The sequence below is a fragment of the Armigeres subalbatus genome, chromosome 3 (assembly GCF_024139115.2).
Source record: "Armigeres subalbatus isolate Guangzhou_Male chromosome 3, GZ_Asu_2, whole genome shotgun sequence".
In the NCBI taxonomy this organism is placed as follows: domain Eukaryota; kingdom Metazoa; phylum Arthropoda; class Insecta; order Diptera; family Culicidae; genus Armigeres; species Armigeres subalbatus.
In genome coordinates, this window is record NC_085141.1 from 53250985 (window position 1) to 53277584 (window position 26600).

Consider the following 26600-nt stretch of genomic DNA (forward strand, 5'->3'; position numbering starts at 1 on the left):
TTCGGTTAGACGCGTGTTATACGTCGGATTCTAGGCAGATCATGCCGAGGTGGTGATTGCCTGGCTGGCACTTGAAAAAGTTGTTCGAAGTGCTCGAACCAGCGTTTCAGCTGGTCAGTTGGGTCGGTCAATAACTGATCATTCGCGTCTTTCACAGGCATCGTTGCATTCATCTTCGCCCCGCTTAAGCGTCGTGAGATATCGTAGAGGAGGCGAATGTCCTCGGTTGCGGCGGCTCTCTCTCCTTCGTCGGCCAGAGAGTCTGCCCACGCTCGCTTGTCCCGTCGACATGAGCGTTTTACTTCCTTCTCAAGAGCCGCGTATCGTTGACGGGCTAAGACTTTGGCTCCTCTGGTTTTCGATCGCTCTATCGCGGCTTTGGCTTCTCTTCGTTCCTCTATCTTTCTCCAGGTCTCATCGGTGATCCATTGTTTTCTCTGGGCGCGTAGTTCGCCCAGATTGTTCTCGCTGGTGGCGATGAAGGCATTCTTGATGGCGGTCCATTGGTCTTCCACGCTGCCACCTTCCGGAATATCTGCAGCACGCGTCTCCAGTTCTTCAACGAAGGACCGTTTCACCGTGGCATCTTCCAGTCGGCGTGTGTTGAATCGTCGTCCAACTCTTTCCTCCTGCCGACGAATCCGCGCAATGCGCAGGCGTATTTCGCCGATGAGGAGGTGATGATCAGACGTGATATCGGCACTACGTTTATTCCGTACATCAAGAAGGCTCCGTTTCCATTTTCGGCTGATGCAGATGTGGTCGATTTGATTTTCTGTAAAGCTGTCACGGGAGACCCACGTGATCTTGTGAACCGGTCGATGAGGGAAGAGCGATCCCCCGACAACCATGTCGCTATTACCACAAAATTCTGCGAACAGCTCTCCGTTTTCGCTCATTTCTCCGAGACCATGGCGTCCCATAATGCGCTCATGGTTCGAGTTGTCGGATCCGATCTTCGCATTGAAGTCGCCCAAACAGATCTTGATATCACCCTTCGGAATTCTATCTACGACGGCATTGAGTTGACTGTAGAAGTTCTCTTCGTCTTGCAGATCGGCAGCATCGGTTGGTGCATAACATTGGATTATAATAAGGTTTCGGACCCGTGTTCTAAATCTGGCAACGATTATCCTTTCACTTATAGGTTCCCACTTCATAAGCGCAGAGTGTGCCTGAACGCTTTGTAGGAAGCCAACTCCGTGATGCCGGGGAGCGTGTTCACCTCGTAAACCAGAGTTTAGCAGAACTTGTCCCGACGGCGTTCTGTGTTTTCCAAAGTTTGCCCAACGGACTTCACTCAGTCCCAGGATCTCAAGCTTCATGCGACGTGCCTCACTGGCAAGTTGTGCCAATTCACCCTGCTGGGCTAGGGTTAAAAGTTCCATGTTTCTATCGTATTCTTTCATTATCGGATTCTCGAACAAATTGATGTTTCGGGAACAGTAGGTTGTTGGCCCAAGGTTCCCTATCTACCGGGATGGGGCTGCCATCTTAGGTATAGCTTCCGGGGAATAGCATTTCATACGGGTCCGCGACGTTAGGCATAACGGTCGTTAGGCATAATATACGTTAGGCATAATGGACGTTTGGCATTATTTTGCCTTCTTATGTCATGGGCTGTTCTTTGGGTCATTTTATGCCTAACGTCCATTATGCCAAACGTACATTATGCCTAACGTCCGCTATGCCTAACGTCCGTTATGCCTAACGTCTTTATGCCTAACGTACTTATGCCTAACGGGGTATACCCATTTCATACTCAGCCGGTGGATGCCAGAACAGACGCTGTTGGAGCCGCACCTCCTTGGTGAACAGACGCTCGATCAGTCGGGTCACAATGTTATATAGGTTCCACATTTCAAATCAGAAAAGGAGTACCGTTTTGACTCAAATTCTGAACATGACTCATATTCTGAACACTGGCGTTCTAGCGCTCTAAAACTAAAACTTGCATTGGTTTTCTGTTCTGATGATCAAGACCCTATGGAAAAAAATACACTAATAAAGTCAAAATGACCATAAAAGCGAGTGTTCGGAATATGAGTGATGTTCGGGATTTGAGTCAAAACGGTAACTAGTAATCACGGCAATCACATACAGACTACAGTACTGTACCGCTCATAAAAAAATCTACTCTTCCGCCGATTTTTGGTCGCAATGAAAAATACACGCCAGATAGTCGCCTAAGAAAAACATACCTAAAAAAAAAGCGGCGGTGAATGCTTGGATAGCACTTGCTATTTGTTCTGCGGAGCCATTTTTCACATCTATGAGAGCCTTGGAAAATGATCACGAAAGTTGTCATTTTGTTGCAAGGCACAATACATTTGATGCAAAAGAATACGATTGCTAATGTCGCTTCTGTTCGCGTCACCAACATCTAGCTTGCTTTGACCTAGCAGCCATAGGACCGGGTGCTTATAGAAGCATATTTTTGCAAAATACTTTTATTGGCTATAACGCCACTAGCGTTCAAGTTCTTATGCTTCTACTCATAGTACAGTCGAATATTTTGAAGTGTAGAAACTGTAAAATGTAAAATAGAGCGGCCATAATAGTTTCCAATGCGTACTGTCAGCCGGTAACATGTGAAACAGTTCGGAAAAGCTGCACTGCAAATCATTTTAATTGTCGGGGAATGAGAAAATCGATATACAGTGTTGATCTGATTTTGTCACTCCCCGAATTTGTCTACCCCCGATTTTATCACGTTTTCGACCCGATTTTATCACGTCCCAATTTTATCACGTTTTCGACCCGATTTTGTCACCCCCAAAGTTTTTGTCATTCTTTTTATTTTCGTAAATAATACCACAAGCAACATTAATTTTCATAAAATAACTTTCACCACCTGTAGTTTATTACGAACGACGAAATGATTCATATTTGTGGAATGAATTAAACAATTGGAAATTTTTTTTTTCCAATTTTGTCACATACCCTGTTTTATCACCTCAAAATTCACCAGGGGGTGATAAAATCGGGATATTACTGTATTTGCTTGAGCGATATCAAAATAGCTTTCTACGTTTGTTTTGTCACAAGACTTTTTGGGAATTCAACAGAAAAAGCTTCGTCAATGTAATGACGTCACTGGACGTGATGATTGATTTTTTTATCAATAGGGTTTGCAAAATTTACCGAATGAGATAAAATAACATTTTGCACCAGCTATCTTTCGTTATCGTGGAACACTGACCCGGTCAATAGCTGGATTTCTTAAATAGATATCTATATAGCTCTGATGCATTCAACTCTCCAGTGTGAGAATCGAAAGTCCCAAATTAATGAGCGCGCATGCGATGTGGCTGATATTATCCAGATAGAGAAGCTCGTACACATATACATGCCATATCTTGTCTGGAAATTTTGAGTTTTGAATGTCAACTTAATACTCCGTGACATTGGGTCTTATTGGGGGTTATTGAAAGGATGTATTTTTCATTCATAGATGCTATGAATAGCAATCAAATTATAAACTAAAACATCCTTGCTCTCAATTACCCAACGATGATATTGACACTGTCGGCAAAAACACCAACATCTGTGTTTTTGCAGTAATTTTATAACGCAGCAATATATGTTATTTTTTAGCATATTCAGCAGATTTATTTGAAGTAACTTGCTTATTGATGCGCAAAAAAACACGCAAGAACACTCACGTCTTTGAGAGATTATAATTTTTCAGTACTGCCAAAAAAGAAACAAGGATTCGTAAGATTATAACAAGAACTAATCAAGGTTGTTCGTCAGTGTTTCAAAGCATTAACCTTAATTCAATTATCTCTACACCCAAAAAACAAATCTTGCGTTTCTATATAAAAATCTGGGCATATACAAATTCTGCAAGGTTTTAATACAAAACATGTGACCATTCAATACAGATACTGTATATTTCAATACGATAAATATAGTTTCAACATTTAAATACTATGGTTGCAATGATATCTTCTATATTTTTTGTTATGTCTCTATTAGAGAGATTTTCAGTCCTAGCATCTTCCATATTTGTATATGCCAAAATATTATACAGATTTTGCAAGGTTTTTATGGTGACTTGTATTAAAATCTATCATTAGCTGATTGGGTGTAGAAAAATCTGGTAGAGACTGAAAAACAAGTTGATTAATTACGTTTCAAAATTGATTCCCTAGTAACCAGAGAAACAAATATTTTCGATACTGCGTTCATTTTTTCAGATGGTAGAACAAATCATTATCATCGAACCTCGCCCAGGTCACGTATACACTTATATGAACGTCAACAGTTTTTTTTTTCAGCGCGCGCAGACTTCAATCTTTTAATCCGTGTGTCCGCCAACCACGTGAACAAAAGATTACATGGCCTGACGTTCCTATGCGGAAGCAGTCAAACTTGGAAAGTGCGACGGCTAATAACGAACTAATTATTATTTACGATAAATACGCCCATATCCAGAGGAATTACTCTATCAAGGAAAAGTATAATCCTGCTTGTCATCAATTGAAAACACGTTTGATGACCCATATCTGCTTACAAACATCCAACAGGTACAGTCTGCCTCGCTCCAATTAGCAACGACTTCAATTTCAACCGGCCAATCTGACTCTGGTGCTTTAATTGTTCGCGTGCAGCATCGCAATCTGCCGGGCTCGATAATCAATTTGTTCCAAAAGATGCTAATAGGTTACCCGTACCTATACATAATTGCGAGCATTTACCAACGGATTGGCCTACGCCTCAATCATTGCAACAGCGATAACCTGATGTTCTCTTGATCTACTATAGCGTAGTGACTTGAATATTCGTACCAATTGGAAATTTCGGCAAAATTTGCATCAATGAAACTTCCCTCCGGTAGACAATGTTAAAATTAAATTGCTAGTAAACACAAACGGGATTGAAGTCCAAAACAGGGAGTCCTTGACTTTTGTAGCGTGTTTGTCGTCTTGTTTGTAAACTAGAATAGGTGGGATTATTTTCCCCGCACACAACATGGAACTTGTTCAGCGTTTCATTGCTTTTAATCCTTCGGATTTTTCACTATCATCGTTGACCACGCGCGTAATCTAGATCCATGTATAGACTACTAGCGTGAAATGCGTATGCTTTTTACAACGTACGAGCCTCCAACGGTAAAATGTATTTTTAGAAAATGATGTTTCTTGTCTCAGTTCAATGTGCAATAAAATTCTATACTGTTGGACGATTTTTGTAATTTGTATAATTTATTTTTGGTACATCGCACAATCATTTTCATCGTATTTTTTCTATCCTGCGATTTTTTCAACGGAAACTACTGCGAAAATCTTTTTTCATACTTGCTGCGCAGCAGCATGCAAAAAATATTATTTTCAATTTTGTTATTCAACTATTTATTGAGACTTGTGTTATTAAGACCACGAAAGAAATGGCTGGCCCAGAACGCTGTTCTGTCGGAAGGACTATTGAAATTAAACTTCTAGTCTTGGTTAAAGGTATCAGGGATCTGGTCCAGGGATTTTAAAAGGTACGAATTTGGCGAAAGGTCTGCACGGAAAGTTGAGAATTCCATCTCATTTAAAATATGTGCCAACTACAAAGGAATCAATATCCGTCGGAAATTTGACCGAGATCCCAACATTTTATCTAGGCTTCAACCAGGCATTGCAAACTGTGTACCTACATATTTTATCTTTTGATCAGAGATACTAATGAAAAACGATGAGATATTGAACTCTTACTACGTACGCAAAATACCAAACATAGTATAGAAAAACTTTTTCACTACTGCGTTGTAGAAACGTATCCACAGGTGAAAATTGAAAATCTCCCGAGCAGGAGATAATAACTCAATAATACTTCATTTTGTTATTGATACCTTACACTACTGAACTAAAGTGTGCATAAGAGGTAAAATACCACCAAAGTAACGATACCAAAAATTAATATGCACAATATTTAATGCATAACATACTCTGTTATTACAATACCAAACGCGTATCAAATTATTATTCGGTTGGCATCAAAATACCAACATAGAATGGCATAGAATTTAACAATTTCACATATACCCAGTTCTTTTATAGGTTTTGGTAGGTTCTTGTACAGAATTGTTAGAAAACCTAACAGTCAATGGTTGGGTGCAGTGTCTATCCAGTTTTCCGCGAGCGGTAATGGCCGCCAGCTTGCCTGCGGGTCAGTCTCTGATTTGACGTTTGTGGAGGTCAACTGCACCCACCGCTCCGAGCAATCTGACCAATGTGGCATATAAGAAGGTGCTGATTCAGTGAATTCAAGCCTTCTTATATACCACATTGATCAAAATGCTTGAAAGGTGGGTGCAGTTGACCTCCAGAAACGTCAAATCAGAGACTAACCCGCAGGCAAGCTGGCGGCCATTATCGCTCGCGGAAAACTGGATTCCAAGAACGGGTCATCCCAGAGGATGAGTATCGAAATATGATGTGTGTAGAATTCTTATCACGCTGATCTTTTCTACTATTTTTGCCTTCTTGTACCACAAAAAAGTTCAACTCAATTAACGCAGTGGTTCTACGCAACAACAAAAAATATCTCGATTTTGAACCAGAGCGTAAAATAATCGAAAATGTTTGGTGAAGTCCACCTTTCTTCACTTTTATTGTGACAAGCGCAGTGTCATCATCATCAATAGACGTAGACGCTGTCATCATTGAATAGACGCTGTCATCATTGAAACGCAGTATGAAAAAAATTATAGCCCGGGGCATCCTGGCTACGATCTGGCGATGGGCTAAACAATAGGATGTCAATAGCCTGGTTTGAAGCTTACTTCCAGACACATTTCAAGACAAAATTTTCAAAACGACTTATCTGCTTTTGTAAACAAAGTTTTGAACGTCGGTTTGACGAATCTGATAGCACTCCCACGCAAACAAACACTACCAATAGGTAGGTGAAGGTTTCGGCTACCTGATGATGGCGTTGGTTTGTGTCGAAGTGCTATCAGATTTGTGAAATCGACGTTTGAATCTTTGTTTACAAAAGCAGATAAGTCGTTTTGAAAATTTTGTCTTGATTTATAGTCGGCTCTAAACTGTCAATATTCGGTTGAATATTAGTCATTGAATATTTATGCACATTCTACAAATTGATAAATTATCTGAACCTCAACACGTTTTAAATGAGTAAAGTAATTTATCACATAGAACTGAATCCGGTTTTCATAAGCGTGGCACTTTCATCGGTAAACAAAAAACAGAATTAGCATTGATATGGAAAATGCCCAATAGTGGACCCCATAGTAGCGGAATTTTGCTCTTCCTGTCATAAGGAGTAGAAATTTTCAACATTTTAATTCTGCTTGGTATCTAATACCAAGTTCTGCATCTCCTCTTCACGATACATACATAAAACACTCAAATACACGACGTTCTTTGTTGAATTTAACATTTTAAAGTCTGACTAAATTCGCCCTATCCAGCTTTTTGCGCACGGTAATGGCGGCTCTGTGGGTTTCAAAGTGTATCCGTCCCTGTACTACTTTGACATCTGACTTGGGTTTGACTTTTCGATTACCCTCTCCCCTCACCTTTACACACGTTTCGGATGCCAGCCTGAATATCTGGTAGGGAAGATCCTTAAAGTACGTCACGCAAAAATCGGCGATTTTCAGAGATGATTCTATCTGAAATTTAGGTTTGAGCTTGTTGTTGTATTGGAGGTTAATAACCCCAATTGAAACGTTTCAACTACATTGAAAAAATGGTACACAGATAACAGATATTGAGGCTGGTATCCGATACGTGTGTAAACATCGAAAACCGTCAATTCTATTATTATTGAAAACGCAGCTCGAATGCGGCTGTCAAATGCAATGGCTACGTTCGACGGTTGTTAATCAGCTATTGCCATCTACTCTACTGCCGCCATCAGTAGAGTAGATGGCAATAGTGGGCCAACATCAATTCAAAAGTTTACACAGGATTTTCAATAAAATTTGTTCTAGCCTAAATATATGTTATCTGTGGTTCAAATTACATTGAGAAGTATATGTGAGATTTACATAATTAAAAATATTGCCGTCCACTGGCTTTGAAATCCTCTTCTACAGAACATTCTTCAGGCCTTTTTTTCTTGAGCAAGGGTAAACGGAAATCTGCAAACAGACACCTGAGGAGGTTAACTAAGGTAGTGTGGGGATGGGATCACCCGACCCACTAGAACTAAAACCCCATATCCCCCGGTCCGCAATTAAGCAATACATCAGGGGAGGACTATTGAGAACGCTCTCGCCTATGCTAACACACTCGACGTTATAACGCAACATCGACTTCAAGGGTGGTAACCTCACCACCTGTCGATCGCAAGTTATGATAGTAACCTATCGATCTATCATAAACTTGCGTAGGAGACAAGCACCCCGACAACAAACGCCACGCGTGAACCGCAATGAACTCTATATCTACATACGGAGGTCCCCGCAGCCCAGCCGCGACGTTTTTGTTGTTGGGGGTGAGCATGTTGTTCACTGCATCACAGTGATCTCTACTGCAGCTGCTGGTTTTGTTCAAGACGCCACCAGCGCTGTAGTTTCGACATAATCTGTTGAGACGCTGTGTTCACCGCATCCCATATAACCTCTGCCATAAAGCATTCTATTTTCACACCAGCCGGGAGATTTGAGCGTAATATTCCACAGAACCGGTCCGAGGATCGATCCCTGTGGAGCACTTGCTGACATTTCAATCGACTGCTGACCAGCGTCGGTGTCGACTAACAATATCCTGTTCTGAAAATAGCTTTTCAGAATCCTGCACAGATAATCCGGGACTCTCAAGCGATGCAGGGAATCCGCTGTAGCTGCCCAGCTAGCGTTATTAAATGAACCGTTTGTTTGGCCAAAATGAGATTTTTATATATTCTGAACCCTCGTCCAAAAACACGTATTCTGGAAAAAAATACGAAAAAAGAATTTTTGTTCAGGAATGTATGAAATTTTTTTCGTCTGTTTGAGAAACTACATATGTCCACGTACTTTGAAGAGCACTTGTGGAGTACTGCTTACATTTTTTGCACTGAAAGTGCCCCAGGGTGTTGAGTTTTGCCAAAAACTATTGATCTGTATCGAAGAAATCAAAAGATTCGGTGCAAATTTGTTCAAAAACATTTTTTTGGTGTTTTCTCGAAATAGTGTAAAATGGACTTATGCAGTTTCTCAAACAAATGATTCAAATGCATTCTTTACATCTAGTGTAATTAATGCACAGCACCTAATACCTCTCCTATTCAAACCACGCGCTATCTTAGCTTCGATGGTAGATCGGCCTTTACGGAACCCATTATTTAGCTTAAGCCATTATTTAACCCACCTTATTTAGCCTAAGTTTTCTTGCAACGGCGATAAGCTCAACGTAAGTCACTAGCGGTACTACGTTCACTGACTCGTACGGTGTGGCGGGCCGATGAGTCATACTTCGGGAACAAACCTTCAACGATCCTGGCTAACATCTCCGGGGATTTCTCAGGAGGTGTGCTGTTGGTCCTAGCCATCACTATTCTGTATCCTCCCATGGAGTATGATTGGCCATCCTACACAGCTCTTCAAAGCAGGCTTTCTTACTACATTTGATTTCGCAGTTCAGAGCTCTGCTCGCTGTTTGGAACACCTGGCGTCTTTCTAGCCTGTCCGCTTCGGTTCTAGCACGTCGCAACCTTCTTTTAGCTCTAATACAGGTTCTGAGAAATCAGCTATCGTGCTCGTCCATCGGGATGCGGTTGCCGGTTGGCATAGTCCTCCTGGGCATTGTCATGTCACATGCTCGTGTTAGGACATCGGATAACTCTTCACCACTAAGGCCTAGAGTCCGATTTTCCCACCGTAGTGATTCTTCCAGCAGTTCTGGGTCGAACTGCGAGGTACGTCGTCTTAGAACAGCCTTACTAACCCGCCTTGTGATTCTGTTGGGGGTATAGCTGCCCATAACACGTATTTCCTGATGGTCACTAGCAGTATACCCTTCGTGAACCCTCAATTCAGTCTCCACCGTCCATCCCGCGCTGCAGAAGGCCACATCGATGCATGACGTTGACGCTTAGCCCTCGTTCAGCAGGACTACGTTTAAAACCGCTAGAAACTCTAGCGGGATATGACCTCTAGCGTTAGTGAACCGAGAGGCCCAATCCACTGCCCACGCGTTGAAGTCACCTGCTACAACTAATGGTTTAAGACCAGTTAGTCTCGCTACAAGATTATCTAACATCCTAGTATACTGCTCTATGCTCCATCTAGGAGGACAGTAGCAGCTACAAAAGTAAACTCCGTTTACCTTTGCTTTAACAAAACCCTCATCAGTTCAATCAAAGTTAATTGCCTATTCCCGGGGATTAAACCACCCGACTTGGACGTTAATTTACAATGTTATGGAAACTCATATGTGAATATGTACGTTATGTGGAAGATATTGATTTGAAAAATGTATTGGAGGTAACCACTTTCCCTTCGATGGGACTCGAACCCATGACCCTACAGTACGCTAGACTGGTGCTTTAACCAACTAAGCTACGAAGGACCTCCGTCGGCCTTCGCAACCTAGCGGCTACTGAACGAGCTCGAGATTCCCAAATTGGACGCATAGTCAAATCACTCGAAATCCATTTCTCAAGCCAATACTTCCACATGTGTATTGTACACGTCCACATTAGAGGAGCGTGAGTATTTAGAATGTCTGGCGGCTATACACATTCTTCATCAGCAACGGTACTGATCAAGTGAGGTTGTGTAAGCATTTGCCAGTCGGTCGTCAAGCTCAGACCCGACCGCATTGCGTAGGCAAGAGCACGCAACTCAGGTTCAGTTCAATCAAAGTTAATTGCCTATTCCCGGGGATTAAACCACCCGACTTGGACGTTAATTTACAATGTTATGGAAACTCATATGTGAATATGTACGTTATGTGGAAACCCTCATCACCAGAAGATCTATCACTATCTCCTGGATGAGGTACCTACGGTCACTATTCCGGACTTATCCGCAACCCAACTGCTATGTTCAGCAGGGATGCTGTACGGGTCGGACAGCAAGGCAACATAAGTAGTAGCAGGGCTTGCGCTACCTCGCAGTTGTTGAGATTTAGCTGAGCTACTTGCATGTCCGAGCCCGTCTGGATGCCGGACAGGCCTGCCCACCGGGCCAGAACCACAGATCAAACACCTCGGTGCAACCTGGCAGGTGTGAGCCTTGTGACCTTCAGCTCCACACCTCCGGCAAAACCGATTCCGATCAGGACCTTTGCAGTCATATGACTTATGTCGCCCATAATCAAAGCGCTTGAAGCAGGACTGAGGTTGTTGGTTTGCGCTCACCGACCCACCTTCAGCTTGGCCTTATCCAGTACCTTTTTGGCGTCAGTCACAGGTATCTACAATGAGGCAACCTGCGCTCCAGCATAACCTTTCTGCAGCCGAATCGCGGGATCCTGCATTTCAACGCCACACTGATCTCTCAGTGCAGCTACCAGCTCACCGGCCTCGGTAATTTCGTCCAGGCCTCGAAATTGGATTACCTCTACTGGGCATAGGGCTCTCACCTTAACAGCATCACCCAGCACCTCTTCTGTCAGCTTTTTATACGCGGAAATCTTCCGTGCAGCATCCCGCTTCAGAACGAGGATCATCTCGCCCTTCTGCGTTCTGCGGATGCAGTTGACATCATTTCCTAGGTCAGTGAGTTTTTTATCGCCCCGGAAAGCCTTCAGAACGTCAGCATAGCTCTTACCATCAGCCTTGACGATAATTGCTTCGCCTCTGTTCTTCCTGCCATGACCATTGGAAGATGTGCCCTTTCCTCTACGGGCATTCCCCTTCCTGGCCAATGGCGCCTTCGTCTCCTTTAATGCTTTTCGCTCCATCTACGCCTTTTTGGGATTCAAAACTTCCCTCCAGGGCAAGCCTTCCTCCCTGCGAGCTTCGGTAGTCCTCGTAGAAGGAGGAACTGGTTTCCGTCGTTCCTTAGGGTCGGAAACCTGCATCACGGAAGTGATGACCAGGCACAAGGAGATTGGAGGCCAGAAAATGGAGGTGATTACTAGAGTGGGGCGCAGTTGTATGGAAAAACGCAAACTTCGTCAGATCAAGTGAGATCAAGGTTTTTTCTGAATCGTTTTGGGACCCCAATAAACTGTGCAAAATATGGGCTCGATTGGTTGCAACCGCGCATGCCGCATCGCGTTTTAAATTTACACGGAGATTAGTAAGGGAAAATGACGTGACTCAATACGTTAGCATATAGTCTGGAAGATGCCGAAAGTCTTTGCCAAAAAAGGTACGTATCTGGAAGGTCTACAAAAAATGTTATTACGTTTCGAAAATTGATTGCTCAAACGCTATGCAAGAAATCAATGTTTCTGCCAGCACTACCGGACAACCTATGGTTATCGAAGGGCAAAACCCATCTTCCTTCTTGTCGGATTTTTTTCTTTGTAAAATAATTCCGGATAGCTTCCATTAGCTCTAAAGCCCTATAAGATCAATTATTTTGAAATAACACTCAGTTAAATTATTGGTCTACGTAGTACGGCAGTGCTGGCAGTATAAATGATTTTTTGCATATGGTTTGAACACTCAATGTTCGAAGCGTTATAACTTTTTTCGAGGACGTTCCAGCAACGTGCCTTCTTCAGCAAAGTTTTTCGGCATTCTTTGGGTTATACTTTAAGCACAGACAACTTTAAGGCAATATGCCACTTGGTATACGATGAACTGAAACCCCTAGTAGTAGAAATGCAAAAATATACGTTCTCTCATACTAATTTACATACAAACTTCAAACGCGATGCGGAATGCGAGGAAGCAACCAATCGGTCCCAAATTCTGCACAGTTGTTCAGGACCCAGAATGGTCTCGAAAAACCATTGATTTGAAAAAATGACCATGCCGCCCCACTCTAGAATTACAGACGTAAGGGACATAATCATATCTTTTCTGAACAACGGCGGGAAGTACAGCAAGGACCTTAAGAAGTCCGTGCTGACCCTCTGCAACATGTTTGTAGAGGCAAAGCCCTGGTCAGAGTAGCTCCGTCCATCTTGATCTCGATGGGTGGCTCCTCCGACCTGCCACGCTCTTATGTATCGCCTGCCCCTGGCGATCGGTGGGGCGACCTGTTAAGGCCACTTCATCTGGCGAAGCGATCCACCCTTCCGCTTCTCCCTCTCCACTTAAATTTGTTTTTTTTTTTTTGCTTTGGTCGACATTTTGGTCCCACGAGACACGCGAGAAAATAGGTCCGCCACGTCAGAGCTCCGCAATAACGTATCCTAACGGAACTATCAAATCTGTACGTTCGCCTCTAATTCTTGTATCATGAACACGTACGTCTAAGTTTGGAAGATGATATTAGCATCTTCCTGCTTTCCTAAACGACTGAAAGCAATTGGCTAGCCCAGTTATTAATCTAAATTTGAGAGCTGTTGAGATGTGTTCTTCGTGCATAGGTGGTAAATCTCAACATTTATTCAGTTGGATTGTATTGCAATTTCAACCAGAGCTGACCAATGATAATTTTTCTTCATTTTCACTATTATTATCTTTGTTGCAATAGTCCTCATTGGAAACTTAAGGCCTTGTTAATTTCATTATTTTTCATCCATCATATCACATCGACTATTTGGTTGTAATCTTAACTGTGTCAAGTTGGATTACGGATAATCCTTCGTATTATCCCTTTAGCGCATGGACTAATAGAAAGACATTTATCTATTGGCTCGGAGTAATTTTTTAGCTTCTCTACGACAGTCAGCCACTGTTTATCAGCTTTCTAGTCAATATTTTACCATGATAAAGCACCAATAAACAACAACAGCAAGTGCGTCCACCGCCACCGACTGACCCATGTAATGTTTTGTAATCAAATCTAAAAATATAGTTTACATCCATAGATATAGCGCGCCCTTTAGGGACGCACGCTTCTATGCTGGCGATCATTCTCCATTCAACATGAGGTGCATATCAGCACAAACGAAATTCTCACCGAAAATATAACTTTTTCACTAGTATTATGTGGCAACAGAGATTACAGTCGCGGTCGGTCGGTGGAGTGAGCCGCCACTTATCAACGGCCGAATCTTTCGCGCTTTTGGGCCCACCTTTTGTCCACATTTATAAACGCTTATTGCCATTCAAAGTTGCCGGCCGTTGATCAGTTCGATGGCAGAATTCGGCTGAAACAGATTGTACTCACAAACGGTTGTGCTGTACCTTAATCAATATGAAGCTCTTTCACATTGTCTTTATGTCCTACATATTTTGGAGTTTGATGGTGCATTCCAAGCAAATTACTGCCAAGTTCAAGCACATAAAATGTGAAGAAGAGGAAAAGGTGATGCTACCACCTGGCATCCAATAACTACAGTGATCGATATTAATCTTTTTTTTTCATTCATTAATTTCATTTCAGATTTTCGGTAAATCCTACGAGTAACCGTGGACCTAGTGCGCAGGGGCGAACCAGATCTCAGTTAGTGTCGTTTTTGTTGCATAAAGCAGAATGGGTAAGGAGAAGATTCATATTAACATCGTCGTCATCGGACATGTCGATTCCGGCAAGTCCACCACGACTGGTCATCTGATCTACAAGTGCGGTGGTATCGACAAGCGTACCATCGAGAAGTTCGAGAAGGAAGCCCAGGAAATGGGCAAGGGCTCGTTCAAGTACGCCTGGGTTCTGGATAAGCTGAAGGCTGAGCGGGAACGTGGTATTACCATCGATATCGCCCTGTGGAAGTTCGAAACCGCCAAGTACTATGTCACCATCATCGATGCCCCTGGACATCGTGATTTCATCAAAAACATGATCACCGGAACATCGCAGGCTGATTGTGCCGTGCTGATCGTTGCCGCCGGTACTGGTGAGTTTGAAGCCGGTATCTCCAAGAACGGCCAAACTCGCGAGCATGCCTTACTGGCCTTTACCCTGGGCGTCAAGCAGCTGATCGTTGGTGTTAACAAGATGGACTCGACCGAGCCCCCATACCACGAGGCCCGCTTCGAGGAAATTAAGAAGGAAGTCTCGTCTTACATCAAGAAGATCGGTTACAACCCGGCTTCGGTTGCGTTCGTCCCGATTTCCGGCTGGCACGGCGATAACATGCTTGAAGCTTCGGACAAGATGCCATGGTTCAAGGGATGGGCCATTGAGCGCAAGGAAGGCAAGGCTGAAGGCAAATGTTTGATTGAAGCCCTCGACAACATTTTGCCCCCGTCACGCCCCACCGACAAGGCTCTGCGTCTGCCGCTGCAGGATGTGTACAAAATTGGCGGTATCGGAACGGTACCAGTCGGTCGTGTCGAAACCGGTATCCTGAAGCCTGGTAAGATTCTCAAACTCTGAACTTATGTTGACTCAAATTTGTAATTCATTGGTTTTATGTGCCCCCAATATTGTCCATAACAGGTATGGTGGTTGTATTCGCCCCTGTCAACATCACCACTGAAGTCAAGTCGGTGGAAATGCACCACGAGGCACTCCAGGAGGCCCTGCCCGGCGACAACGTCGGCTTCAACGTCAAGAACGTCTCGGTCAAAGAGTTGCGTCGTGGATACGTTGCTGGTGATTCCAAGGCCAGCCCACCGAAGGGTGCCGCTGATTTCACCGCTCAGGTGGGTAACACAATGTTGATACTGTTTAGGTTGTACAGCTCAAACATAATTATGAATGACCTACCTATAATGGCCTTGTCATCCGAAAAACATGAACATCGAATAGATTGTTTGAAAATCGTACAATATTGCTTTTCCCCAAGGCATCTTTTAGCGCCATAGATGAATATGAATCGGGGATTGGGGGGTCGAGATTGAGTTAGTAATGATAATTCGAAATCTTCACATAACTTCATGCACCAGTTATGATTGCTTTATTTCGTGTATCATAGGCTGTATTCGTCTACAGTTTTTAATTAATACTAATGACACACTGATGTTATTCTTACCATGGTACAAGTTGTACCCCTAGTGTGTTACTTTGTACCATGCTGGTAGTACCATGGTACAATATGTACTAGGGTATCTAACCGTGGTACTAGTACCACAAGTGTGTCTTTAGTATAAGACGACCAAATGTCATATTGTGTAATAAACATAACTTAAACATAATTACAGGGGTTAGACAAAAAGGTTGAGATAGGTAAAATTATATCCAGGGTTTGCAGAAATCGCTCTCAATAGATAACGAACAGCGATAAAAGAGAGGCAAAAACTGTTCCGAATCGTAACAAGCCATGATAACAAAATTATCAAACTTGTATACAAGTGGAAGAAAACAAAATCGGATAGGCAGCCACCACAGAAAAATGGTGATTCTCGCTTTGTTTCTTTGTTGAAATTTATCATGGGGTATAGCCAGGGATGCCAGATTTGAAGACATGTCTTCGATTTGAAGACATTTATTTCATGAAGACATTTTGAAGACTTTTCAAAATATTTAAAGACTTACCATCTTATTTAAAGATACTTGAAGACAATCAATAAGCCAGCGAATAGAAAATATAATTTAATGACTAACTTATAAATTTTGTGACTTCTATATCCAGATCATTTAAATATTTCAAAAGTTATACATAATAGACTAATGTTTCTTGAAATTTCATACGTAAAAACACATTTACACTAGTCGGTTGATAAGGTTGACAATTGCAACACATTTTAGTTATGTGCTGGTTAAAAATTCCCGATGGCAGCATTCGCTTAAATTTTTCTTGGTAATTCTGGTGAAAGTCTAAATCAGTAAAAATAATATTTTTTATTTAAGACATATTAAGGCAAGTTTTGGGCTTTGCAACATTTCATTTTGGGCCCAAAAAATCGTGTAAAATAAAGAGAATTTCCCATTAATAGTCCGAGGAATTTCTCATAAAATTTCAAGAGAATTGAAATTGTAAATTCTTTTCCAATTATCTTGGAAATTTATAATAATTTCTGTATGGGCAGTAAAGAAATTCCCCCAAAACTTAAACGAGAAATTTATCTTTATTTCCATAATTTTTTTTCTAAGTTCTTGCAGGAAAATCATCTGAACTCCTACAAAGAATTCATGTTTACTTCCACAAGAAATTTGTCTAAATTTGTCTGTCTTTCTGTCTTTCAAATACAAATCCGGAGTATCATTTGTATTTGGAAGTTGAGGGATGTCTCTTCGGATTTCCCATGTTTACCCATGTTCACATTTTTACGAAAATTTTCACAGGAAATTAGTTTCGTTTTCTCAGAAAATTTTCTTTAGTTTCCATAAAAAATTCTTACGAATGTCGACAAGAAATTGAAATTGTTCTGGAGTTAAATGGATATTTCTCAGAATAGCCACCGTAAATTATTTTTATTTGTTCAGGAGAATATTCTGAAAAAAAAAATCAGAGAAATTTCCTAAAAAAACCGCCAGAGTTTTTTATTAAAGAAAGTTCGGGGTAAACTCGTTACAGTTCCTTGTTGAATTCTTCCTTGAATTCCTTTGATATTTTTTCAAGAAATATTTTTGGGCACTCTTTCAGTATTTTAACTGGGAATTCCTTTAAGAATTTCTCTATTTACTGGAATTCTTTCTGAAATTTCCCATGAAATTCCTCCAGGAATTCGTCCAGCAATTTCTTTAAAGATTTTTCAGAAAATTTCTTCAGAGTTTCCTTTGGAAGATCCTTCATAAGTTCGTCCAGAAATTTCTCCGTTAGATCCTCCAAGAATTCCGTCGGAAATTCCTCCAGTCGCTCCTTCAGAAATTCCTCAGTTTGTTTCTTTCACGACTTCCTCCAGCAGATCTTTCAGGAATTGCTCTCGAAGCTCCTGCAGGCATTCGTTCGGAAATTCCTCTAAGAATCCTTTCGGAAGTTTCTGCAGGAATTCCTCTTCAAGATGCTCCGAGAATGTTGCCGAAAGATTCTCCAATAATACCTGGAATTTCTCTGATATTTCCTCCAGTAATTCTTTCGGAAATTCCTGCGCAATATTCATGAGCAATACCTCAAAAAATTCCTCCAAAAAGTTCTTCCGGAAGATTCTTCAGACATTTCTTCAGAAACCCTTTCAGTAATTGCTCAGGATAATCCTTCAGGAAGTCCTCAGGAAAATCCTCCAGGAATTCTCCTGTAATACCTCCGGAAGTTCCATTAGCATTTCATCCGGAAGTTCTTTCAGACATTTTTCTGAAAGTTCTTTCAGAAAATCCTTTGAATGTTCCAACAGCAATTCCTCCGGAAATTCCTTCAGGGATTCCTTTAGAAAGTCTCCGAAAAATTCATCAGGAATTTATCCTGAAGTTTCTCCAGAAATTCTTCAGGAAATTTCATCAGAAAATCTTATGCAAGTTTATCCAAGTATTTCACGGTGAATTTTTCCGAATCGCTACAGGCAATTCTTCAAAAATAAATTCAGAAAAATTCCACAAGGAAATTCAGTTATAAAAATCCGTTGGAATTATATTTAAAGACTCATTAGAAAAACCAAGGGAAAGTCATTTCCCTTACTCTGAAGATTTAAAAGAAGATTCTCTTGAATTCCAACAATTTGTAATTCTGTAAAAATAAACGATACATAAAACAAGGAGATGATTGAAATAACAAATTTTGAAATTTTTTCACTGATAATCATAATTTTGATATTGAAGACATTTGAAGACATTTTTACTCAACTGTGCAGACATTTGAAAATATCCCCTGGCATCCCTGGGTATAGCCTCCCGAATTAGTTCTCTATCATGACAGCTTGCGAAAAAAGTCTCTCGTGGTATGCTACATATCGTATATGTATACAGAGATGATAAGTGAGAGACTTGTTCATTCTCTACAACAGTGATCCCCAAAGTGCGGCCCTCGAAGCCTTTTCCTGCGGCCCGCGAAGGATTTCAGAATATACACTACATGTGGCCCATTGATTAGCATTAGATGACATGACATGCTCAGTTTTTGTTATACTCAGGGAATCTGTCAAGTTCACATCATTCGCGAAGTCGAAGCAAATTCTGCTCGTCCCTCCTATGGGAAATCCCATTGCTATCTGTCAGAGTTTGAGTGAAACATGGCCGCCATCCCCTCCTCTCTGTTGCTCTACAGTAAAAACCCATAAAGAACTGTCATTGCTTGTGTGAAGAATTTTGCTTCGACTTCGCGAATTTCGATGCTTAAACACCTATGTAGGCCAACCGCAAACAACTTCGATTATATTGCCCCGTGCCAAATGTTGAACTTCTGGTCAAACTACCGGTTACGCTACCGTCGTGCAAGGCATCTTTTGACTCCGGGGACTACTTTGGATTTTTGAATTTCTAAAAAAAAAATAAACGGAGCACTACACCCGAATGGAGATAATGGCAATTTGAGAGTAATTTACGTTATAATTCTTGTTTCAAAATATCCAAAGAAGCCTTCTATTTGTCAAAAAAAAACCTTGAACGATGGTACCTAAAATGTTTAACAAAGTCAAGAATTTCCCCATGCTCCGAACACTTGATAAATGGAAGGTTTCTGTAAAATTCAATAGATCGGAAGTCTGGACACACGTAAATATAATGAGGAATTCAGATTTATTCGATTTTTGAATAATGAAAGTTCTTGAACCAATATATATTATTTAAATAGATTTAAATAGATTTATCGCCACACATTGTATTGAAATGTGAAATAGATATTAAAAATCATTCTGATAAGGCTGTAAAATTCTACATGAAATGAAAACAAATTGTGCAAATGTACTGCGGCCCGCTTCAATAGTTCAAAATGGCTATGCGGCCCTTGATAGTAAACATGCTGGGGACCACTACTCTATAAGATTCAATCCCTGATTATGTCGAAATTCAAATCAGCATATAATAAACTAATTTTCACTTGTCCTAAGACGAGTTTATACCATCCCATTGAATTCCACCACTTAATTGTATCTTGACAGATACGTATTTCGACCTCAACAGTAAGGCCGTCTTCAGTGTCTCGTACTTGACTTCTTATCAAACTAATTTTGATAAAACCTGGACCATCAGAAGCGGACACTTTTCTAGTATACTGTCCCCCTGCAAAACCTGAGATTGGTCTTAGGCCACCGGAGATGTTTCGGGTTTTCTGAGGGTATGTTCAAGATGCATTTTTCCACTGCTTGTCATTTTATGTGACATTTACTTCCATCATGTTTTATGTTTTCTCCAAAAACTAAAACTAATATGCCGATCAATGGTGGCTGTAGATCGAGAATTCATCAAAACTACGCAGATATGGCCATTTTCGTAAAAATGGTACCGGGAACATGGTGAAATGACAACAGATCCGAATAATGCAGATATGAGTATCTGGCTTCATGGCGTTGCGAGACGATGATTACAGAAACATTTCCAGAATGATAGTGTCCACTGCCACCCTTACAGCAGGTTCCATGGGCCTTCCAGGAAGAGCCGGGTTTGGCATCATCTGGAACCATGGGTGTCAAAATTCATGGTTTCCCAAGACGATGAATGTAGGGTCTTTATTAAAGATACATTTTGAGGACTGTAAGACTCTCTGGCCAATTTGTAACAGGTTCCGGGTGTTCTGCGAAAGTGACACTTGTTCAGGGTGTATGGCCAATCCCGTACCGTTTTCACGAAAATGGCCATATCTCTGCGTGTTACCGATTATGGTTTCTCGGTTTCATGGGAGAGAATCCTGTAAACCGCAGTTCTACCTACACACACTTTGCTGTTACAGCTCATGGTTGATTGGGACAGAACTGTCCTCGCTCCAAGTGATCTCACACTCGCTAGTAGTTTTCCTTATAGGACATTTTCAACACAATTCCCCTCGCGGGATGAGAGGACATTGGGCTATTTGGAGTAGAGGTGTGCGCCGGTCCGATATTCGTCGGCGGCGGCGGCGGCGTGAATCGGCGTGGCGATTTTTTCATTACGATTTTCTAAGATTTTTTTTTTGCATTTTTTCGGGATATTTTCAAGTTTAATGTCTTGAAAAATCTTTTGAATTTCGCATGAAAAATCTAATGAACTTCTCCAGAAAAATCTTTAAGTTTTTCCATAATTTGGAAAATATTTTCTAGCAATCTTTGGAATTACCAAGAGAAGGTCTTTGTAATTCCCAAATAAAATTGTTTGGAATTTCAGCAGAAAAATCGTCGCAATTTGCATGAGAAACTTCAGAATTTTTACAAAAAAATGTTCTTAACTTCTACAGGAAAAACTTTACGAAAAGTTCCTGTTGAATTTCTGTTGAGTATTCTTCGAAATTTTCACAGAAAATTCTTGATAATTGTAGGAGATTGTATGGGTGTTTAATCGTTGGCATTCTCAGTCTAGAATAATAAAGACGGCTAGCTTGGCATGGCCAACAATAAAACAGTAATTTTTTACGAATTTCTGCGGGAGACTAAAGAGTTTTCAAGAAAAAATCTCTGGAATGTTCACGAGAAATTGTCCGAAAGTTTGACGGAAACTTCTTTAGAATTTCCGTGGAGGATTGTTCAAAATGTCTCCACGAAAAATTGTTCGAAATTATTGCGTTTCTACGGGAAATTCTTTGTACATTAGACGTTCGATAACTGAAAGTAATTTATCTGCAATGCTTTTAACAGCATTTCGATAGTTACATCAGTTTTGCAGTTATCGGACAGCTGAGCTTCAAAACGATGTCAATGTCGATGATAGCTGCATAGCGCTATATAATCAAGTGCACTTCTATTCTGATGCCGTCTGACAATTGTTTGCCGTCTTGAATGCGTCGCAGTTATCCAACGCCATTGGCTAACTGAAACGAAAACATGTTGCAGTTATCGAACGACTAAAGTATTGTCCATAAGAAATTGTTGGAAAATCCCATTGGCCGCAAGCGACACACGGCCGAACTGGTAATTTGGCCCAAATAGTCGTTTGCCCTAACAGGTCGTTTGGCCGAATAGGTCATCAGCCCAAAAATAAAGTTTGGCCGAAATGGTCGTTTGGCAGAATGGAATATTTGTCCGAAAATATAGTTTAGGCCAACAGGTTATAGGTACGGCCAAATGTCAATAACTGAACGGGTAATTTAATCCAAAATATCCATCCATTTGGCCTAATAATTTTCGTAATAATTTTCGAAATTTCGTAACCTCTACTTTTTAAGTTGATACTGGCCTTTGAGCCAAAAGCCATCTAACCAAATGCCATTAAGCCGAATTGATATTCGGATAAACGTATTTTTGGCAAAATGATCAATTCAGCTGAACAACACTTTTCAAAGAAGGTTGCAAAAAGTACATTTTTGGGCCAAATGGCTCTTTCTACAGAATGTTATTTTTTTTCCAAACGGCATTTTTGGTCAAATGATCTATATTCGGTCAAACGACTTTTTCATCCAAACGGCAAATTCAGCCAAATAGATTGCCATAGTCATTGCTTTCGGCCAAACTACATTTTCGGTGAAACCAGTTTTGACCTGATAACAGTTTCCGTAAAACGTTTAGTTTTGCTAATTGATACCTGGTTAGATGTCTTTTGGCCTAAGGGCCAGTATCGACTTAAAAATAGAGAGGCCACGAAATTTTGTTCAATGGTCAATAGACAAAAATACCTTTTCGCCAAACAAATGGCCATTTCTGACCGTATTACCCGTTCAGTACGAGGATCAGTCATTGAAATTTGGCCGTATTACCCGTAGGAGTAAATGGCTTTTTCGGCCAAATGGCCCATTCTGTCAAAAAACTATTTCTGCAAAATGGCATTTTTGGCCAATGATCGTTTCGGCCGCACAACCTGGTAGAGCAAACGGAACTTACCAAGAATTTCTAATCGAAAATAGAAAGAATTTTCTGAAGAAATCCAAAAAAATCCTCAAAAATTCCGAGCATTTTTTTATGATTTAAAGTTGGCTATGCCAAACTAGCCGGTTAGTGATGAACTTCTCCCTGCGAAAAAATCACTCTAATAAAGGATAAAAAACTAACTGTCTTATATAATCTAGATTGGGTAATTCCAAAGAGTACTCGATACTTGAAAGTAGTTTCCGTGGAAAATCTGAAAATAATTTTCGATTAACTATTCTGGAAAAACTGGAAATCTTTCGTTAAAGCTTTGAGGTGAAAATAAAAATATTCTCTGACATTAGGCTAGATATCCTAGCGAAGTCTGAAAACATAATGAGATCAATGAAAACATATTTTGATTTTGACATCAAATTGAGTCATAATTCGTTTCCAAATATGTATAAAACATTATGATTGATTACATATTTTGATCTCATTTTGCTGTAGATTACTAAATTGAATGATATGACATCGAACTATCGGAAACCAATATCAAAATTAGTTTTCGATTTGCTCTCATCGACAGCAGGAATAGTTTATGATTGAATGTCACAGTAAGATATTTCTGCTATAACGTTTTGTTATTTTAACCATTAAAACGACCAAAAAGATATCAAATTAAGTAAACATAATCGATGATTTCACAACATTAAAAAAAAGTTATCGGTTTGCTCGGGAAGGCTTCTACCAAATAGTCTTTTCGGTTAAACGACATATTCGGCATAACAACTTTTAGCCTTGTGGCTTTCTGCCGAACGACTCTTTTCTGTTCAAAAGTTCAATTTCAACGTTTTTACGGAGAGCTTTTCAAAATTTCAACAAGATATTGTACGTAACTTTCATGGAAATAATTGGTATCTTCACGAAAAATTCTCTGGAGTTTCAACGTGATGTTGTAGAGATCTATCAGGAAATTATATGGAATTGCACTGAATCTTTGGAGTTTCCACTGAAAATTTCAATCGGCGTAGAAAATTATAGATCAGCGGCATGACAAATTTGAAACGGCGGCGCGCCGATGCAAAAATGTCGGTGGAGGCGGCGTGGCGCGGCGGCGCACACCTCTAATTTGGAGAGAAGTATGTCGGACAGCATTGTTTGTTACACGGACGGCTCCCTCTTCAACGGTATAGCGGGTGCAGGTGTGTACTCGCGTAGGCTGAGATTGGAACAGTCCCACTCTCTGAGTAGACACTGCACTGTCTTTAAAGCAGAAATATTTGCCATTATGTATGTAGGGCACTGCAGAAACACATTATGGGCAAAGTAATATACTTCTGTTCAGATAGCCAAGCAGCTATCAAAGCTCTCGCTTCGGCCAACTCAAGGTCGAAGTTAGTAATCGCATGTCGACCTCAAATTGAGGAACTGAATTCAGTGAATACGTTACACCTTATATGGGTACCTGGCCATTCTTCCATAGCTGGAAACGAATTGGCTGATGAGTTAGCCCGCACTGAAGCATCAATAGACTTTATTGGTCCTCTTTATTGGACAATTTAGCTAATCTGTGTAAACAGAATTACAGTGTCTTAGTCAAGGCCTTGTCAAGTTTGACAGGTAAATGCCGACCCAACTCCTTCGGTCCCTTCGTAGCTTAGTAGGGAAAGCACCTGTCTAGCGTACTGATTTAGTGGAATCAAACCCCGCTGAAGGGAGTGGTTACCCTTCAATACCTTTTCCGAACTAAATCTATCATATGTTGTGCAAATGCATAATCGAGTTTCAGACATAGTTATTAATTCCCACTCCGGGTGGCTTAACCCGGAACATAGGCAATTAACTTTGAATGTACACAACTTGAGTGTTGGTACAAAAAATCCCAACCTAATGGAATATTTCATGCATACAAGAATATGGCTAGCACACTAACGTCGCATATTTGTAAATTTTTTCACTACTTTCTCTGTCACAAGACATTCTGTTCCCATCATTCCATTTACATATCGGAATATCTAACGTATTTTTTTTGAAATTCAAAAAACAAAAAATTCTTCAGTTTCTATGGAAGATTGTTCAAAATGTGGATATCAACAAAAAAAATGTATTTGAGCGGCAAATTGTTCGAAATTTTCATAGAAAAATCATTGGATTTTTTTTTAAATTTCTATGGAAAATTCTTCGAAATTTCCAGGATAAGTTTCCCCCTAATTTTAACTAAAACTATTCAGATTTTCGTTGTATTTTTTTCGGAGTTTTGAAGGAATTTCTTTGGATTTATATGTACAGAAAATTCTTCGTATTGTCCATAAGAAGTTCTTCGGAAATTCAATGAAAAATTATTAAAAAAGAGGAAGGGTCGTTTGGCCAAAAATCATTTGGTGGGAATCCATTTGATCAAATAATACGTTAGGCCGAAAGTCATTAAGCCGAATTGTATTTGGCCGCTACGACCGTTTCATTTGGCCAAAGCAATATATGGGCGAACCTGGGAGGGAGCTCTCGATAGTACACATCAAATTAAATATATACTGTCGTCATGCAACAAGTAAATTTTCAACAAGAAAAAACAGTCAATACAGGCGCCACCTGAAAAGACTAAATTTTGTTTTGCGTGTTATTGTTGTTATATTGCCTTCAAAAAATTTCTTGTCTGGATTTTCGTTTTCGGCTCACACTGACAGCTAGATTTCGGCTCATCTTGACACACACACAATTTTCGAATCTGTTTCTCCCTCCCAGGGCCGAACAGGTAATTTGGCCGAAAAAGCTCTCTTCTCTAACAGCGCGTTTGGCCGTTCGGCCAAATGACATATACAGCAAAATATACATTCCGACAAATATACATTCCGGCCTTGTTGCTTTCGACTAAGACTAAGTAGCCCAACCTGTCGTTTGGCCGAAGCTATTTATTAGAATGCCACTTGGCCGAATAATATTTTAAGCCCAAAGTCGTTTGAACGAAAAAATCATTTGACCGAATAGATCATTTATCGAAAATGCCGTTTAGTAGAAATGGTCGTTTTATCAGGAAGTGCCATTTGGCCCGAAAATGTCCTTTCTGCAAAACAACCATTTCGGCCAAACGACATTTTCTGCCGAACGTTTTTTTTTTTTTGGCAAAATGACCATTTCTACCGAACGATACTTTCAGACTAGATGGGTGGCTGAATCCCTGAATGCTTTGTTTGGTCAAACGACATATTAGGCCAAACAACTTTCAGCCTGGGCATAAAAGTATAATCTTGTTAGCCTCATGATATACGAATGCAAAAATGGTAACCTGGCTTAGAAACCGCGCAGTTAATAACTGTGGAAGTGCTTAATGAACACTAAGCTGCGAGGCGGCTCTGTCCCAGTGTGGGGATGTAATGCCAATAAGAAGAAGAAGAAGAACTTTCAGCCTTCCCAACAAACAATTTTAGCTATATAAGCTATAGAAGATTATTTTTGGTCATATAAACGCTTTCTTCACCTCCAATTTTTGTTGGGTTATGGTCTTCGGCAAAATGGCTTCCCTCCAAACGACTTTTCTTCGTTCTTAAATTCGATATCGACGCCATCTTTTTATTTATTTCAATGGAAAATCGAAAATCGTTCGAAATTTACACTCGAAGTTTTGCGTAGTTTTCTCGGAGAGATCTTCGAAATTTCAACGGGAAATTGTATGAAATGTTAAAGAAAATCATGGGTTTTTCCACGAAAAAATCTCTGGAGTTTCAACGAACGAGATATTCAAAAGATCTATGAAAATCTACGGAAAAATCTGCAGATTTCTTCAAATTAGAATCGGCGTTATTTATATTGATCCGGAAATTTATAAACCACCGGCGTGATAAATTTCAATGGCGACGCGCCGATGCAAAAATGTTTGCGATAGCGGCATGCCGAAAATTGTCAGCGGCGGCAGCGTGGCGCGG

At 40.6% G+C, this 26600-nt stretch overlaps 1 protein-coding gene across 4 annotated transcripts in view; it reads left to right on the forward strand.

Annotated features, from left to right (window-relative positions):
* LOC134220524 (elongation factor 1-alpha) overlaps positions 1-26600 on the forward strand; it is a 49205-nt gene that overhangs the window by 20619 nt on the left and 1986 nt on the right. For 3 of the 4 annotated variants that reach the window (XM_062699603.1, XM_062699602.1, XM_062699601.1), the window contains exons 2-3: positions 14399-15311; positions 15395-15600. In XM_062699603.1, the coding sequence (XP_062555587.1) occupies positions 14489-15311; positions 15395-15600 (1029 nt within the window). In that variant the 5' untranslated portion in view covers positions 14399-14488. Of the gene's footprint in view, positions 1-14176; positions 14321-14398; positions 15312-15394; positions 15601-26600 lie in introns of those variants that run through there. The other variant, XM_062699605.1, reaches the window with a different exon arrangement.